Here is a 17,582-nt window from a genome sequence, read left to right on the forward strand (position 1 = left end):
TGCTTCCTGCATTGTCCAGTGTAACTGCTCATCTCGTCTTACTCATGTTTACATGTACATATTGTCTTAGTTACTTTTCTATTGCTGTCATAAAATACCATGTTCAAGGCGACTTACAGAAGAAAGGGTTTATTAGGAACTTACAGTTTTAGAGGGTGAGTCCATGACCATCATGGGAAACATGGTCAGGCTTGGGGCTGAGCAGTAGCTGAGAGCTTAGATCTTAATACACAAGCACAAGGACAGACAGACTAACCAGAAATGCCATGGACTTTCGAGCCCTCAAAGCCCATCCCCAGCAACACATTTCCTCCAATAAGGCCACACCTCCAAGTCCTCCTTAAACAGTTCCTCCAACTGGAGACCAAGTAGTCAAACATATAAGCTTATGGGATCCATTCTCATTAAAACCACCACATGTACTATTGTTAACAAGCAAAATTCCTACTTATATCTTAATTATTTTAGCACTTTTAAAAAGTATACAAACAGAAACAATTTTTTGAATGTCAGTTTTTCATTATCTGGTATGGTAACAATTATCACAGAGAACAAAATATGTTATGTTTTTCTTTCTCACTATCAAACATTAGCTATTTTATACCTGAAGAGAAAGAAATAGTGCTTCTCCAAGGAAACACACAATTTCCTAAAACTACCCTCACCTCAGGATAGCACATTCAGAGTATTTACAACCAGAGAATATACACAACATGGCTTACAATTAAGCCAATATTTCTAGGTTAGTAAAGTTATTTGACACTTATGTACTACTTCACAGCTCTCCAGAGAAAAGAACTGCACAAGGCTATAATTCTAACAGCCATGTTGACAGTACTCACTGGGACATAATTTTCAAGGATGCATTTGAGATAAAGTGTGACCTGAAATGCTAGTACCCTCAGTAACTGCTACGGTTATAGCACTGGGTCATGGCTTCTGCTAAACTTTAAGGGACTCAGGCTGTGCACTGGCTCACTGTTCAGTGCTGGATCACTGGGAATTGTGATTGCTTTTGGAAACGTCCCCATCATATGGTCACAAAGTCCTTCCTTTTTGGGCATTATATGATCATTCTTTGATTCTAGCTTGCACTACATACACAATGTCTGTTCTGTCCCAATTATAGCCGATTGTACCCCTTATGCTATGAATCATTGCCCTACAGGATTAGCACAGTCTACCCTGCAGCTGCTGCTGTAAACAAGAAACATTCACTTGAAGTCAGAGCAGGATTCCCATCATCAATGCAGCTCACAGATGAAGGGCTGGGATTACTACAGTGGAAAAGGGCAATGTTAGGCAAAGCACCAGATTATGTACTGGATATATTCCTTAATATATGTGGGAAGTTATCAAATTGTTTTTAAGAGGGCAGTCATCAATATTTGAACTGAATTTCATCTTTTGCTTAATCTATCCCCCGCTGGGATAAATTTTCACTTTGGGTTTCTAGGATCTCCAGCCTGCAAACACTATAGAAATTTCGTTATTCATTCATTCATTCATTCATTGATTCATTCATTCATTCATTCATGAATTATGTTCAGTCCTTGGGTTGTGGATCAGGACCTACAACCATAGTGTTAATTCACTCTGAACCCAGAGTGTAAATTCAAGTGATTTGGAATGGAGCACTGATTCCACACTTTTCTCCACCAACTTCTGTAGGATGTCATTATACAGGTGAGATAGAACGAGGCATGTCACTGGATGTGAAGGAAGGAAGGGTGGGAGAAAAGTTTTAGAGAGGAAGAGGAGACTGGGGTGAGGGGGAAGAGGAGCAGCGGAGAGAATATGGAGTTGGATGGTAAGATTCCTCTCTGCACATTTACAGGTTGTTATGAATGTTCTTAAGGGTTGGATGTGTACAGAGATTTGTATGTCTAGGTGGGCAATTATATCTTATCAATTGGATCAGAGGTTATTGTGTCGTGTGTTCTTTCATGTGGCGATTTAAATGAATTCAAGAGAGTGTGTGGTGGTTGGAGACACTGGATCGCCATGGAACCGGGATGTGTGTGTTTGGCATGGTGGCAACCTGCCTTGGGAACTAGACTAGAGATTGTTGCCAGGCTCAGAGGGCAGCCATCAGCAGTGTGATTTGGAGTGGAGCAAAGCAGGGGAGACGCCTTGCTGACTGAGATGAAGATGTCTAACAGATGTCTTGGGGCACTGCAGTACCAGATCTAGTGCGGGGTAAAAGACAGCCCTTTTAAATATTTTTACAGCAATGAACTCCTGCTTGCCCACTATCATGGTGAAGCAGCGGCAATTACGTTTTCTGCCTCGAGCATGCCCAATGGCCAGTATCCTTGTGAGGACACACAACCCAGTAAGGAGGGCTTCCCCATTGGTGAGGTGGGACTATGCACAACTTGCTGTCTGAGAATCTGCTGCTAAACCATGAAAGGGCAAGAGAGGGAGTCCTGACACATTTCCTGATGAACCTGGAGAGGTTCCCACTTGGACACCTATTATAAGCACCTCTGGAATAATTTTCCACCCAAATTACCTTCCTTGGAAAACTTGCACAGTGATGCTTAGAAAAGACGCAGAGAATGACTGTATTATTCAGGGATCTCATTCCTAGCTAACCCCAAAGAATTTAAACTGAGGATGCCAGCAAGAGTTTATACACAGTGTTGATGTAGCATTAGTCACAATAGCCAAAGTAAAAGTTTAACTCAAATACCCATTGGCAAACAGAGTGTGGTATATACATGCACATGGATATGGATAATATTGGGTATATAATATGCCTGGCATATTATCCAGTCTTTAAAAGTAAAACTGAGCCACATGCTACAATATGGATGGGTTTTGAAGACATTACACTAATGAAGTAAACCAGAAACAGAAGGTCAAATATAAGATTTCCTCTCACAGGAGGCAGGTCTTTAGGATAGTCAGAAAACTGAATAGTGATTGCCAAGAGCAGGGGTATTATTATTTAACAGGTACAGAAATTTGACTTGGGCATTTATCCAAAAGAAAGATAATGGTTATTGGTACAGTGATCCAAATGTACAGACTACCGCTGAACTTTATGACTGAAATGGGTTTTATGAATGGTGGATTTTATGTTGTACATTACCACAGTAAAAACAAACCCCACCTATTCCAGAGTCTACTCACAACCACAAATATATTAACTTTGAACTGTAGCTGCCCTCTTACCCTGGGAAGTCATTCCAGAGTGATAAGCAGACAAAGACAGCCAGGCATCTCTGTCTGGTGAAGTAGCCCATTCATGAGTCTGCCTAAGCTCTCAGTGCCTGAGAATCAAAAGAATGCCCAGGCAAAGAGACAAACCCCACTCCTCTGTGACCTTTTCCAGCCAATGGGAAATAGATTATATTCAGCACATTCTTTAGAAGGTTGGAGCAAGGAAAGGAGGGATTTGAAACATATTTTAGACGATCATTTTCAAAACCTAAAGAGGGTAATAATTTTAGTATTTTTAAAGGAAGATTTAGTTATCCAAGGACCACAAAAAAAAAAAAAAGGGTAGGTGTCTGGACAATGCTGACTTGGTCTGTGTGCTTCTTGCAAATACATTTTATTTTATAGGTATATGGGTTCATACAATCTGCCCAGTCTAAAGAGTAATTACTATACATACATTTTATTATTATATAGTATCATCCTATCAGTTCTCAAATAACATCTATATTTTAATTCACCTAATTCCTTATTACACATATTCACAGTCAAAGTCCAGATGGGAAAAAAATATTTATTTGCAACCCTAAAAATAGGTGCATAAGTATGTGTAAATAAATACTAACATAAGCCTGTTGATGAACGTGAATGGTCAACTAATAAAAAAATAGATCTTTTCATGAAGGACTACATATTCTCTGTTTGAATGTCTACTGTTCCTATTGGGCTCAATTAAACAAACTCAGATGCTGTTCCTCACATGTTCATTCATTCCTAAAAATGAATAGGCTGTTTTTCTCGTAGGAAAGAGTAGCACCACTATGCACATGCCAGACATTGTCATTGCCACAAAGTTCTTTGATACTTCCCTTCCGGATATTAGGAGTTGAATGATCCTGCTTTGGAGTCCTGTACAGATCTTTCCCTATGCCTGACATGCATAGCTTCTGGCTTTAGTCCCTGTGTGTCCTTCTGTCTTATCTGAAATTGTGACCTTCCACATTCTTAACCTTCTTGGTTGTTGCTGTTCTGGTTGCTGCTGCCCTTCTTGTTTAGGAATTTGGGCGTGGGAGTTGCTGCTGTTGTCTTGAGACAGGATCTTGCCAAGTGGCCTAGCCTGGCCTTGAATGTTCACTCTGTCTGTCCGCAGTCCCAAGTGCTGGTACTACAGGCAAATGCTATATGCCCAGCACTCAAGCCCTCTGGCCCTTTTACTTGTTGCCACAACACTATGACCCTCTAACAGATTACATAATCATTTGCCTGTCATCTCTTCCCCAACTCGTGTGAGCTCCATGACTGTGTCGTTTTGTTTTTGTCAATTTAACAGGAGCCTAGACCCACTCTGGGAAGAGGAATCTTAGTTGAGGATGTGCCTTCATTAGGTTGACCTAAATACAAGTCTGTGAGGTATGGTCTTCATCAATGATTGAGTGGTGATGGCCTAGGTAGATGTGGGTAGTCCCAGCCCTCCATAGGTGGCTGGATTGTATTAGAAAAGCAGGCTGAGAAAGCCATAAAGAGTAAGCCAATAGGCAGCACCCCTCCATGACCTCCGCTTCATTTCCTGCCTCTAGCTTCCACCCTTCGCTCCCCACGATGGACTGTTACCTGAAGTGTAACCGGAACAAACCTTTTCTTCTCCAAGTTTTTTGGGTCATCACGTTTTATGACAGCTATGGAAGCCCTAACTAAGACAAAGACCAATCAATAGATGTTTGTGAATGAATACATTAAAATGCTAAATATTGAAATGCTTGGATTTTGGATTCAAAGTTTTGGATTCAAAATCCTTGGATTCTGAAGTTACTAATTACAGGGTTAAGTGTGTGAGAATCTGTGGCAAATGGAAACCATCTCCTTTGCTCTGGCTAACATATGGCTCTCAGTCCTGCATATCTTAGTTTTTAAAATGTACCTATTTCTGACACTAACTGTATTTCATGAAAAATGTGTTATAATGGAGGTCTTGAATAAGTCAAACTGATCTCTGTCCTTCCTCTCTCCCCATCGCTTGGCCTCCCTAGCGGAGTCCTGGATAATCAGTAGTCAGGGTTAAGTACATAAATCCCTGACAGCCTTTTTTCCTAATGCATGCCACTTAGTGACAAACCGGATCACACGTCAGTCCTGCAATGCAGAGCAACCTTGTGACGGTCAGCGGGAGACTCATAACTGAAGTTGTTTTTTGCCTCCTCTATAACTGGTGGGTATCCGGCATCTGTCATCACAGCTCATCCAACCCGCTTTCAGCAGGCTGCCCCTCCCACTCGAGTACCACTCATGAGAATTACATGTATTTTCCAGGCAGGATTTGAATCATGCCCATGTCTACAAACCCAGGGAAAGGCCACTCTGCAGATTCAGCTGCACACCTCTTGGAGACTGAGATAACCCACGGGCCCCCAAAGGGATCTCCAACGGATGTAATCCAGAAGATCATGGACACAACCCAGTCTGGATTTTTTTAATTTGTTTTGGTATTGGGGAAAACCCTGGGTCTCAGACATGTTAAGCACATGCTGTACCACAAAGTCCCTAGCCTGGTTTTAAAGTCACCTCATTCCCCAAACACACTTCGCCAAATGCAGTGAAAATGTTTTTTTTTTTCTTCTTTTTATACAAAATACGCAAGAAACAAAAATGTAATTTTAACTGCACACTAGAAAACAAAAGAGAACTAGTTCACCGAGTCACTGGAGACATAAGGTTCTTGAAACTACATGAAGTCTTCATACAAATTTTATATTTATTATAAGATGATCCTGGAAACTTAAAGCCAATTCAAAGCCATTTCATGCTTTCCAGATAGCGTACATTTTGTTTTAAACGGCATATAACAGGGGTTTTTGCCTGTTGGCTAGGGTTACTTTATTGACAGGCCTCCCTTAGGGCATCTTGCTACTCTCTTGGTTATAACGTAGTGATGAACGCGTAAGGGGCCATTAATAAGTAATTAATTGTACAGTCCACGTGGAAAAAAAAATCTCCAAAGACCAGGGAGAATCATTAGCAAAGAATTTAGCCTATGGGCGTATGCAGGGCCCTCATTTACATTTTCAAATGTAGTCAACAGTGTCTCAGAAATGAACACGTGTTCAGAGAAATGATAAGATGACACACGCAGCCGTCATTGATTCTGGCTCAAGAGCGTCTCTCAGACAAAAATGGATGTTGGAGGCCAGGACGCTGAGAAGGGAAATGTGTTGAGGAGATTTCTGAGTGGGGGTTGAAGTGGGAGATGGGGTAGCAGTGTGTAAGGATCAAGATACATTGCATGTGTGTATGAGACTTTCAAGTAATAAATTAAAATTAAATTGGATTTTTGTAGCACTTCCAAGCACTGGCATTATAAATTCAGTGTAAGAATCCCAGTCAGATGAGAAAGTCAAATAAAGAAAAGGCCATGTACCTGTGGCAAAAATGTGGTTATAATTTGAAAGGGGAATTGTCAAGAACCATTGCTAGTTTACTGCTCTCATATGGGTCTTAAGAAATTAAAGCAGTGGCGTCTGGTAGCATATACTTTTAAGCCCAGGATTTGGGAAGCTGAGGAAGGAGCAAAGGCCTTTAGGCAAGGTTTACTTTCATAGCAGAGTCTATTTCAAACTGGAAGGAAAGGTGAGAGGGAAAGACACATAAAAAGTGTCTTTCTAACCACCTTTGGAATATTGCTTCAACCGGCAGACAGCATGAGGAATCTGCCACATTCTAACTTATCATTTTCAAGTTAGAGTAGACAGTTATTTCTACAGTCATTACAGACGAAGAGCTGCAATCTCAGGAGAGCCCCGAATCACCACTTTCTAAGGAAAAGAAGGCTGGGGGGAGTACAACTGCCCAAACACATGGAATCCACAGGATAAATTATACAGTATGGTTCTCCATGTGTGTCTCTGTGTCTGTCTATTTCCATGTGTGTTCTGTTTCTGCGTGAGTCTCTCTCTGCCTATCTCTTTCTCAGTGGTGTGTGTGTGTGTGTGTGTGTGTGTGTGTGTGTGTGTGTGTGTGTGTCTCTGTGTGTGTGTGAGTGTGTCTGTGTGTGTGTATGTTTGATGGAGACTGAACTCAGGACTCAACACAAGCTAGGCAAATGTTCGACCAGTCATCATGCAGGCACACACACACACCCCCCACCACCACATCCCATCTTTCTTTTTTTTTAAATTTTTTTTATTAATTGAGTATTTCTTATTTACATTTCGAATATATCCCATCTTTCTGAGAAGGAAAACCACAAGATTTCCAAAAAATAAAAATAAAACAAATAAAAACCAACGAAGAATATTCCATTGCAAAACCCGTACTAACACGTACCATACATATTTACCTCTGAGTAATTTTGTCTGCTTTTTAATTTTGTGTCTTAGCGATGTCATTTCTCAGCACAAATGTCAAAAATAAGATCAAATGCCTATGATTCTTGAACCACGTTTGCTCTCTCCTCACCATGGATCAAAAAACCACAGCTCAGTTTGTTGTTTGTGCTCAAGCCTTCAACGGTGGGGCCATTTTTACTGTGGGCGGGATGGTACCTCCATACCTACCCCTCCAGTGTGTGATAGCTGGTCTCCAAGGCAGTGGCTCACTGAGAAGCCCATCCCATCCATCTTGGCTTCTGTGAATTTTCTAAGACATATTCTTTTCCAGTCTTCCCATGGGCTCAGTGAATCATATTCATGAGATCCTGTCTAGTTTCACAGACTAAATGGGGAGCATGGAGTAAAAGTGGGTCTGTGCCTCACGTAGGCCACACACAAGTCAAACCACCACTCAGGTTTCACAGCTGGAGCAGACACCTCTGGCTGTAATCTGACTGTGAGACAGGCAGATGTAATTTGATGGCATTACTGCTGAAGTGTGTCTCCTGCCTCATCGATTAGCCTTTTATGCAGCTCCAATGACAATGTACAACTTCTAGGCAGATCCATAGTCCGATTCTGTCATCCTAACACCTATCTATGGAGCTAGCAAGAGAAAGAAACAGCACTGTTTCGTTTCCTCAGGTCCAAGCTAAAGGGGGCTGGTCTGGGTGCCCTGACCCACAGGTTTTCTTAGCTTTTATGAACTACATTAAGTTCTGCAAACAATCTCTGCGAAGAAAACACTTGCCAGGTGACCATGGTTCAATGGCTGGACCTCCCTCAGTTTTGGACAATGATGTCTCTTTTCTAACCTTCGTGTGTGTGTGGGAGAGAGAGAGAGAGAGAGAGAGAGAGAGAGAGAGAGAGAGAGAGAGAGAGAGAGAGAGTGTGTGTGTGTGTGTGTGAGAGCTTGTACAATGGCTTTCCTTCCAGCAACGGGAAACACTTGGGAAAATGGTATGGTATGGATGACAATCCCAGGAAGAGTCTAGAAGCAAGCCTCTCTGCGACTTAATTAAAACTGAATTCTGACGGCAGCAATTCCAGTCAAGTGTGTCTGCGTTTTCCATTGGATGCCCTCATATCAAAAAATGAAGGTCAATTAAAAATCACAGATAAATTAGTTCATTTAACACTTAGCAATCATCTCTACAATGTTAAGAATGTCAACTGTCTTACTGGTGGTATTTCCAGTTTTAAAGACAAAAAACAGATAAGCAAAAAGAAAAAAAAAATAACCTTGGTTATCCTGCAACTCAAAAGACAGAGAGTGCTCTGACACATTAGTAGAACCAGGAACAGAGCAAGCATTTTTTTCCCCTTCTTACTCTGCCTTGAACCATTATATCAAAGTTAGATGGTAGCATAGATCCGGAATTTGAAACATATTTAAAACTTCTGAATTTTGGATTCAGACTTGTTAAGGTTTTAATTTTAAAAATATTTAAAACCATCAAGGAAATAAAACCTCACAGAGTATATTCACACTATTTTAAAGCATAGTGGCATCAAATGCTCTGAATGTCTCAATCTTTTATCGATGCGTCTTCTGTTTCATTTCAGACTGTCCTGATACTTAAGGACGGTAACATCTGTAACCCTAAATTGTCTCTTCGATCTTAATAGACAGACATTGGTGTCCTAAATGGTTAAATGGTTTATGAAGTGAAAGTTTACCAATGACAAGAATATTTGGGGTAGGGGGGATGGCTCAAATTATTTTCATTTTCAGAGGTATTTTGGGTCCTCCAGTCTCTGTCCTTGAGATTGCAGTGGTCCGGCTCATGGAAGAACAGAGCTTAACAGAATCTAAAATGAGAGCTGATATATTTTATCCTTGGGGATATTTGTTTGTTTGTAAGGAACAGAAAGTGAGCCAGCGCACCCTTATATGGATCCCTAAATAGGTGGATTAAATCTGTTTTTTTTTTTGTCTCGTTTTATTTATGTATTCATCTATTTAGAGAGTGATGAGGGTAGCCCAGGCTGGCCTTGAACCCACAGTCCTCCTGCCTCTCTGTGTCTCTAGTGCTGGGTTATGGGCCTGCATCACCACACTTGCCTTCTTCAAATTCTTAAACATCTTCACTATATATAATGGAATATAATAGGTTGCAATCATTGCTGTGGGATGTGTGTGTGTGTGTGTGTGTGTGTGTGTGTGTGTGTTTGTGTGTACATATATGTATTAGTGTATACAGCCCGGAAGGCATATTCAGAAGTCACTGTTCGTTAGCTCTTTATTTTGGTCTGGAGGCTGCATCTCTCTCATACACCTAGATAGAGTTCACCAATTACCTAAGCAGACTAGCCAGGACCTCCTGGGAGCCACCTGTCTTGTCTCCATTTTCCCAGCACTGGGATTACCAGTGTGACACCCATGGCCACTGTTGGGGATCAAATTCATGACTTCATGAATGCTTAGCAAACACTCACTAACTGAGCTACTCCGTCAGCCCCAGAATACCTGACCAGAGTGGTGAGTGCCACAAGTGACCCCTCCACTGGGACACTTCAGGAAGGACATAGATTAGTGGATGCAGCATTCCACTTTCCCTCTACAATAAGGATGAGGCTGGCCCAAAGTACCTCTGAGCTTCGGAAATTGCCATGACGGAGCGCGATGACTTAAGTAAAACCACAAGGAAGGCCAGACCTGGGAGTGTATAATCTGGTATTAACTGTCAGGTAGACGGCTAGGAGAGCATAGGAGATAGTTTAGAAACCTTGGGAGGGACCCTACTTGTCTCAGGCTGCATGAAGATATCTCTTGCCAGTGTGAGACTCTTGAGCTATGCACAAACGCCCCGTCTGAACGATGCACTTAGCAACATCAAGCTGCATGCACACTGCAGAATGGGACGAGGCTTTGCTTCCTCTTAAGAATTACAACTTAGAGTCTACTCAGTCCAGCTCTCCTATGGAAAAGCTAATTTAGCCTGAGGTAGTCTTGGGTACATAAACAATATGTTCTCTTAGAGAATATCTCCTGTTTACCATGTTTTGCCTGTGCATGAAAGGGCAAACATACAACTTAAGTCAGATACATGGTGGGATGGGACAGGTGCCATAGAACAAATGATTAATGAACCAACCAATCAAAATTGAGAAACATGCAAAACGCACCTCTTCTTAACCAGGTCCTCCTTCTTTTACACTTCATGAACGAGCACAGGGAACGGCCATGGCTCTTGGGTATCTTCAGTCATACAACCTGCTTGCTGTTACCAGCTATTCTCACCAACTCCAGCACTCTGCTCTGAATAGTTTCCTGGCTCCTCCGCACTCTGCGTGGGTTTTCACTTCATTGTAAAAGACCCCAAGCCCCAAAAAAGTCCTGGCCAAGATCCTGACCACTAGCACATGCCCAAGGGGAAATCCTGACAGTGACACATTTCAGGCAAACAAGACACTAAAATGGTTCAGCAAACGTATGTGTTCATCTCTTTTAATAATGTTAGGAGTTTTTAGTAAATTTGGACTTACAACAAGACAAAACCCTGTAAATCCATTTAAAACATTAGCACATAGGAGGAACCAGTTTAATTGCCTTCTCCACCAAGCAATGTTCCTGTACCAATTATCACGGAGGCTCTGTAAAGCACACATATGGGGTCCAGCAAATCCCCTGAATCACATCCAAGGCTGCAGGCACTCTTACCCCTCTAATTTCGTATCCTAAGTACACACCCTTATACTTTTTAAACCCTCGGAAGGTATATTACCATATAGAAAATGCTATAGCTAATATCTGAATAGATTGAAGATAGATATGGCTAAAATAAGCCAGGGATGGGGAAAGGGGCAGGAGAAAGAGGGATGTGGATAGGTGAGAGAGAGGAACGCATCGAGGGGGATGCGATAAAAGTGTTTTATTAACTACTAAGCTATATAAACATATTCTACATGATTACTCTGTATAATAGCCCTGTTTAGTCTTTTATTGTCAGAGTTGGATGCAATCTTATCTGAACTACTTGACCCATCCATTACCTCTACCTCCCATATATTTCAGATATACACACATTCCCAAAGAGATGAGTTATTTTTGTAAAACACAAACACCAAGCAAAAATTATGTTCCCTGAGAACGTGCCTAGAGAGCCACATACACGCAGTTAAATATAGAAACTAACTGTAATGAGCATCATTATCTTCGGTTTCCAAGGATACCAGGATAAGCACTACTCCTAGATTGCAGTTCATTCAGCAAAGGGCAGAGAGTAATTTGCATTCAGGGTCATCACTGGCTGTCAGCAGATGTGGAGGGGAGAGCAGGGTAAATCACCCTGCTTCCTGAGTTCTGTGTGTTACCTACTTCACTTTTCAGTCCTTGACCCCTATCCCTTGGTTCCAACCCTGGCCAATATGTCACAGGAGAAAGTTGAAGAATAAACAACAACTTCCAAGAGGACAGAAAGCAAATCCGCAAAGGGCAGGGCAGAGAGAGAGATGGATTAGTGTGAGCATGGGGGTGGGGGCTGGCACTCTCGCTTGCTTGCTTTGTTTGTGAAAAGCAGCAAAGGCTGGCTGTGTGCAGCAGTCACACTGGTCGCCATCTTTGTAGAGAATAACTGTACCCTACACCTCAACTTCTCAGTCAACCAAGCTCAGGGGGTGCAAGGCTTCTGGGGAGCGCCACTGAGCAACTGTCATCGTTTTGCCTTCTCATCTTTGGGATCTAGATGTTTAATAACACCCATGTCCTTTGTCTCTGCGACAATGAAAATAATTAAAACTACTTCCTAACAACTTGGCGGGTGGGAGTATGGTATTTACTTGTTTGTGATGGTCTGTTTTCTGATTGGTTTTACTGTGACACTTTTGGTCACCAGAGGTGGGTAGTGACAAGGAGTGGCAGTGTGCTTTATCAGGTAAATATCAATCAGTAAGAGGCCATGGCCCCTAGGAACTTGCCCTTCTAAGTCAACACACTAAGACTACACACACACACACACACACTTAGGGTGACTCAGATTGCACAGATACCTTGTTTTAAAATATACACAAAATATGGCTCAGGGGCTGAGAGATGGCTCAGTGGGTAAAGTGCTTGCTGTACAAGCATGAGGTCCTGAGTTCAGACTCTCTCAGACCTGCCGAAAACCTGAAGGAGTACAGGCCTGCTACAGCAGCTCTAGTAAATGGAGACAGGTCCAACCTGGGGGCTCGCTGGTCTGCCGGGCTAATGGAAAAAGGTGAGCTCCAGTTTCAGTGAGAGAAGGTGTCTCAAAAGGGACAATGGAGAATTATTGGGGAAGACACCCAATACTGACTTCTGGCTTTGATGGTCACCAGCATTGGGTGAATCTGCATACACATGTACATAAGCAAAGACCACACACACACACACACACACACACACACACACACACACACACACAGAGCACAATATGGTTCAGACAGAATAGCAATTTTCTCTGCAGTTCCTTGACCATCGTCTGTCTACTTAGTAAAAATAAAATCTCCTGTGGAGCATCTGTGATGGATGAAACCTGTACCTTCAAATGCTTCCTCCTGATAGGCATGAGCTATTACACCAGGCTAAGCTTCTTAGCTTAATGGGCTAATAAAGAACAAGCTGGCTATTTTGCTAGGGAAGGCCTTCTAGGGCATTCCTCGCTTGCAACAAATGATACAGTTCCTTATTTCTCAGAGGAGAAGGAATAAAACACAACAAAGTTTCCTAATAGTTGCATAACAGACAGTGTCTATCAAGAAGCAACCTAGTTACAGATTAAATGTTAGTATAGAACCTTGGATTTCTTTCTTTAACGTTCGTCCTATACATTACCCATGACTAAATATTACTTATTTATATAAGATGTCAGTTTTAGACCATTTTTTAAAATCTTAAGTCAAAACAAGTTCACTTAATTTAGGATTAAAATGTTGTTTCTGAATCTAGTCGGCAAAGTAACAATAGCAAAATTTAAAACTATATGAAATGGGAAGAGAGGCTCAATTATCTTGAAAACTATGTCAAAATTATTTTGGTGTATGTACCATTTTGACACCATTTCTCACAGAACCAACATGTGGAGATAAGATGGCTTCAGACAAGATTTTGCACTTCAAGCATGAAGCTTGCATGAAGCTGTTCAGGTTGCAAAGCTTTAAGGAAATGGTTGTCCCACTCAGGGCAAGTGCTTGGTTAGGGTAAAGGGCAGTTAAGTTCAGTGGGTAGACATCTGACAAAATATTCACAAGTCACTGGCAGAAGAGTCATCCCCTGTGTGGACATTTCTTCCCGATAACACACACCAGCTTTCACAAAACCTCCGAAGGCAGAAAGTTTACGTTAAGCTTCATAACTGTATTCCCTGCTTATGAATAATCAACCTCAAAAAAAAGGATCTTCAGTGCTGAAAGTGCTCCACCCACCAATTCAGAAGCTTTATCTTGGACCGGGGCCACTTGGCTGTCTGGATGCAAGAACCTTAGATGATGACTTTCCCCGCCCCACTTTCTATTATCCCAGCATCTAAACTACAGTCGTGTATTTCTCACAGGTCTTCGAAAAATACTTTCTAGTGGCTCGCCCCTTCTGCCTCTTTTTGAATTATAAAGTGGCTAGATATCAACTGTCAAACCACACAGGCTGTTACAACGGTAGTGAGTGAGCGCTGTCACAATGTGTTTTTAAAAGAGGGTCTATGTCCATCGGAAAAGAAGCTGGCTCTGCCACCCGAGGTTAAGGCCAGCATTTCCCCCCTCGCGGGTCTGGCGTAGCTTTGATTCTTGGCCCAGCTTCCAGCCCTCTGGCCTCCAGTGCAGCTTCCAGGCCTCAGCTCTCCATTGAGGCAGCAGACAGTGGAGACCACTGTGGTCCCCTGTTCTGTCCTGCCCAGCGAGGGGGGTGTGGCTGGGGTGGCAGTGGTGAGTGAAAGGCAGAGGGAGGTACTCTGGGGCCATATGTCCTGGGGTGGAGGTGACCCGGTAACCCGAAAGCTGCCGAGGGAAGCCAAGAGAGTTACAGAGGTCAACCAGGTTTCGAGGAGGCTGGCTGACCTCCGCTGGGGCGGAGGAGGGGAAGAAGTGGGGGTGGCAGACAGGCAGGTCCTGGAAAGCGCCCAGGGCGCGCAGCGGGGTGGGAAGAGCCCAGCGGATGCACTGAGTGGAAGCAATTGCGGAGCGGAGCAGTAGTCCCGGGATGGCGAGGGGGATGCGTGTGGGGTTCTGGACGTGGGCACCCACTTACCTATGCACAGCTGGATCGCGTAAGCATAGTAGGACCAGCCCAGAAGCAAGCTGATGAACACCACAGGGATCCAGTAGAGCACCCGCCGGCACCGCCGCCTCACGCCACCGGGGCCCGAGGGCGCCATCTTCCAGCCGCATACACCTGCCCAGCTCCTCCGCCGCCGCCGCCCGCGGGCCTGGCTCGGGGCCGGGCTCGGGGCTCCCGGAGCACCCGGCGGGACAGGCCCGGGGGCGGCGGCCGGCTGTGCTGCGGCCACCGCGGCCGCCGTGGCGCTAGCTCCCCATCCCGCGGCGGCGAGCGGGCGCCGCGGACTCCCGCTGCTCCGCCGGGCTGAGGCGGCGGCTCAGAGGCGGAGGACGAAGGCAATGAGGCGGCGGGAAGCTCCGCTCCGCCCCCGCCTGGTCCCCGCCCGGTCCCCGCCTCGCCGCCTCCCACTGCGCGGCGGGCTGCGCCCTGGGGCGGGGTACAGGGATCCGGGCTCAGACTCCCACGGCGCTCCGGGGCACGCGGCCACCCGTGCGTCCTTGCCGCGGGCCACCGCAGGGGTGCTGGAGGTGGAGACTCGATACCCACCTTGGCCCTCGCTCCCAGTGGGACAGTAATGAGAATTGACACTCGCTCTGGGTCACCCTCCCCAGACGCAAGCCACTCCCAGGGCGCGCTCCCGGATCGGAGGGGACACACTGCGCAGAGTCGCGCGTGGGAGGGACGAACGCCCCGGGACTCCAGCCAGTTGCTATCCCACTCCTCACCTGCCAGGCCCAGGAAGGACTGCGCCACTAAGTCCTTAGGCGCCCAGGCCCGCACCCCTGCATCCTGCCCAGAAAATTCTCGTTTTAACTTGTGGGTGCCAGTAAACTGGCTGAGAGTAGCCAAAGTGCGGTCAGTCCAGAACAGGCCAGCAAAATAAGTGTTTAGGCATGAGGACGCCTACGTAGGTGGTAGGTACCCAGATCGCCACCAAAGAGGGTTGTCAGAGGCCCTAGCCAGAGGGAGCAATTTGCATTTTATGTTGTAAATCCATTGACACTAACTAGAGTTAGGCATGGCAAATCTTTGCTGAGAGAAGATTCTCTTTTTCTGTGTTAAATTGTCTAGTGATTCTAAGAGTAAAGTTTACCACTCCCCCCTACCAAGAGTCAAGCAATTCCTTCTCTGCATTCTTTCCCATCCTATCCAGCCTGACAGTGTTTTCGATTGTGATAGCAATTCTAAATTTAGCATATTGTAGACTTCAAAGCGGTTGCCCTAACCACTGGAAAGGATCCTAATGGTAGTTAGAACAAACATCCCACAGTTAATTGTTGGTGAATGGAGAAAGATACACGTTTCTGAGATTGCCCCTCCCATTATATAAACAATTAGTATGTGTAACAGGTACCAGATATCATTAATGAAAACTATATTTAGGCCACACAACCTTATTGGATAGAATTACTTGATAAACGTGAATAGAATACGGAAGTATAGAAACCCAGCTCCAATCAAGTTCCCCTGGCTTTTCAATTATCTTCCTTAGACTGGATTAACTATCAAGCCAATGTCCCTGAAACAGCGACCACATCAATGCAAAAACAGCCTCACTCACTGGCATTCGAAAGTACCTAGGAAATAATCATCAGGCTGCTAAGGGACTTTAAGTCACTGAAATGTTCTAAGCCAGTGAGTCACCTTATTTTGCTGCGATGTTTTATTCTGTTTGGATATTGTCTAGGATGAACTAGAATGAAAGCACGACTTCCCTGCTTTCTTTAGCTCCTCCCGTAGAAATCAACTTCATTTCTCAACCGGACTCGAATAAGGAATCGAGGGGGTAGCTTCCCTGTACAGTGCATGCTTGGCCTGTTTAAGTCTGTGGGCTCAATATACTCTACCTGCTTCCAATTAATAAAATAATGAGACCCACCGGGAGGAAATGTGATGCCCTTATCAGAACCGAGATACCTCATAAAGATGAGCTAGCTGCTGGCAAAGATTAACGGACATTACCAAAGACTCCGAAGAGGTTGACCCCACCCCCAATCCTGGGAGCCCTGAAGATAGTGTCACTGTGCCCTTCACATACCCAATAACACCTGTGCCATCCTCAACAGCCTCTCAGGGCTTGAAGTCAGGCCAGGAGGAGCAATCATTGTACCCAGCTTTCAGTATAAGCTGTATGGAGTTTTAATATCTTTATAGGTCACAGTTTTTTATTACTTTATCACCACACTTTACTGCTAAAACAACCCATTATTTACATTTATGATACTTGTGAAGGATTTTCAACTCTTTGCCACGTGAAGGGTACCACTGTTAACTGAGTTGCTGACTGCTCTCTGTCCTCTCGGAAACTGTCTAGCACAGGAAGGCAGGAAGAATCATGTCCAAAGCCACACAATCACAGGATTTATCTCCACCTGGCCTCTAATTGGACAGGCATAAACCCACACACACATGAATGCAAGCTCTTTGGTCAGTGAGCCAGTGTTAGACGCTTTCGGGAGCCTGGAAGGATAACTTTCATCCTCAGGAACAGACAGCCTTTGATCTTCCTTTCAACAGGAAAATGGATTGAAGGCTGCACGTAATTCACCAGAAACTTATTCTCCACAGAGCTATATAAGGTTCAACTCTAATATTTAGTCATCTTTTAAAAGATTACAAGGAACGGTGGTAGAATAAAGTCAGGCGGAAGAAGGTGAGAGGAAATTGTTTGCTTTTGTTTTTGAGGAGAACCTGTCTATTCTGGTTCAAATGACCATAGGAGCACCCCAGCGAATCCTCTCTTGGGGTCTCTGCCCACTCAGAAGTTTATGAAATGGTGCATGCATCTTAAAGACATTCTTTTTTAAAACTGCAAGATGCTT

The 17,582-nt window shown here is 44.0% G+C and overlaps 2 protein-coding genes across 4 annotated transcripts in view; one reads left to right on the plus strand and one right to left on the minus strand.

Annotated features, from left to right (window-relative positions):
- The window catches only part of Zdhhc2 (zDHHC palmitoyltransferase 2), a 69,601-nt gene extending 54,504 nt beyond the window's left edge, over positions 1-15,097 (minus strand). For 2 of the 4 annotated variants that reach the window (XM_087587475.1, XM_087587474.1), the window contains exon 1: positions 14,731-15,097. Coding sequence is in view for 3 of the 4 variants with exons in the window: in XM_087587474.1 (XP_087443600.1) it covers positions 14,731-14,857 (127 nt within the window). In the remaining variant the exon portion in view is untranslated. The remainder of the gene's footprint in view (positions 1-14,730) is intronic. The other 2 variants (XM_087587473.1, NM_145096.3) reach the window with 2 other exon arrangements.
- Positions 1-17,582, plus strand: part of Erich1 (glutamate-rich 1) — a gene marked incomplete at its 5' end in the record, with an annotated part of 52,793,804 nt that overhangs the window by 29,077,156 nt on the left and 23,699,066 nt on the right.

Source organism: Rattus norvegicus, chromosome 16 (genome assembly GCF_021556685.1).
Source record: "Rattus norvegicus strain SHRSP/BbbUtx chromosome 16, alternate assembly SHRSP_T2T, whole genome shotgun sequence".
NCBI classification, from domain to species: Eukaryota; Metazoa; Chordata; class Mammalia; order Rodentia; family Muridae; genus Rattus; species Rattus norvegicus.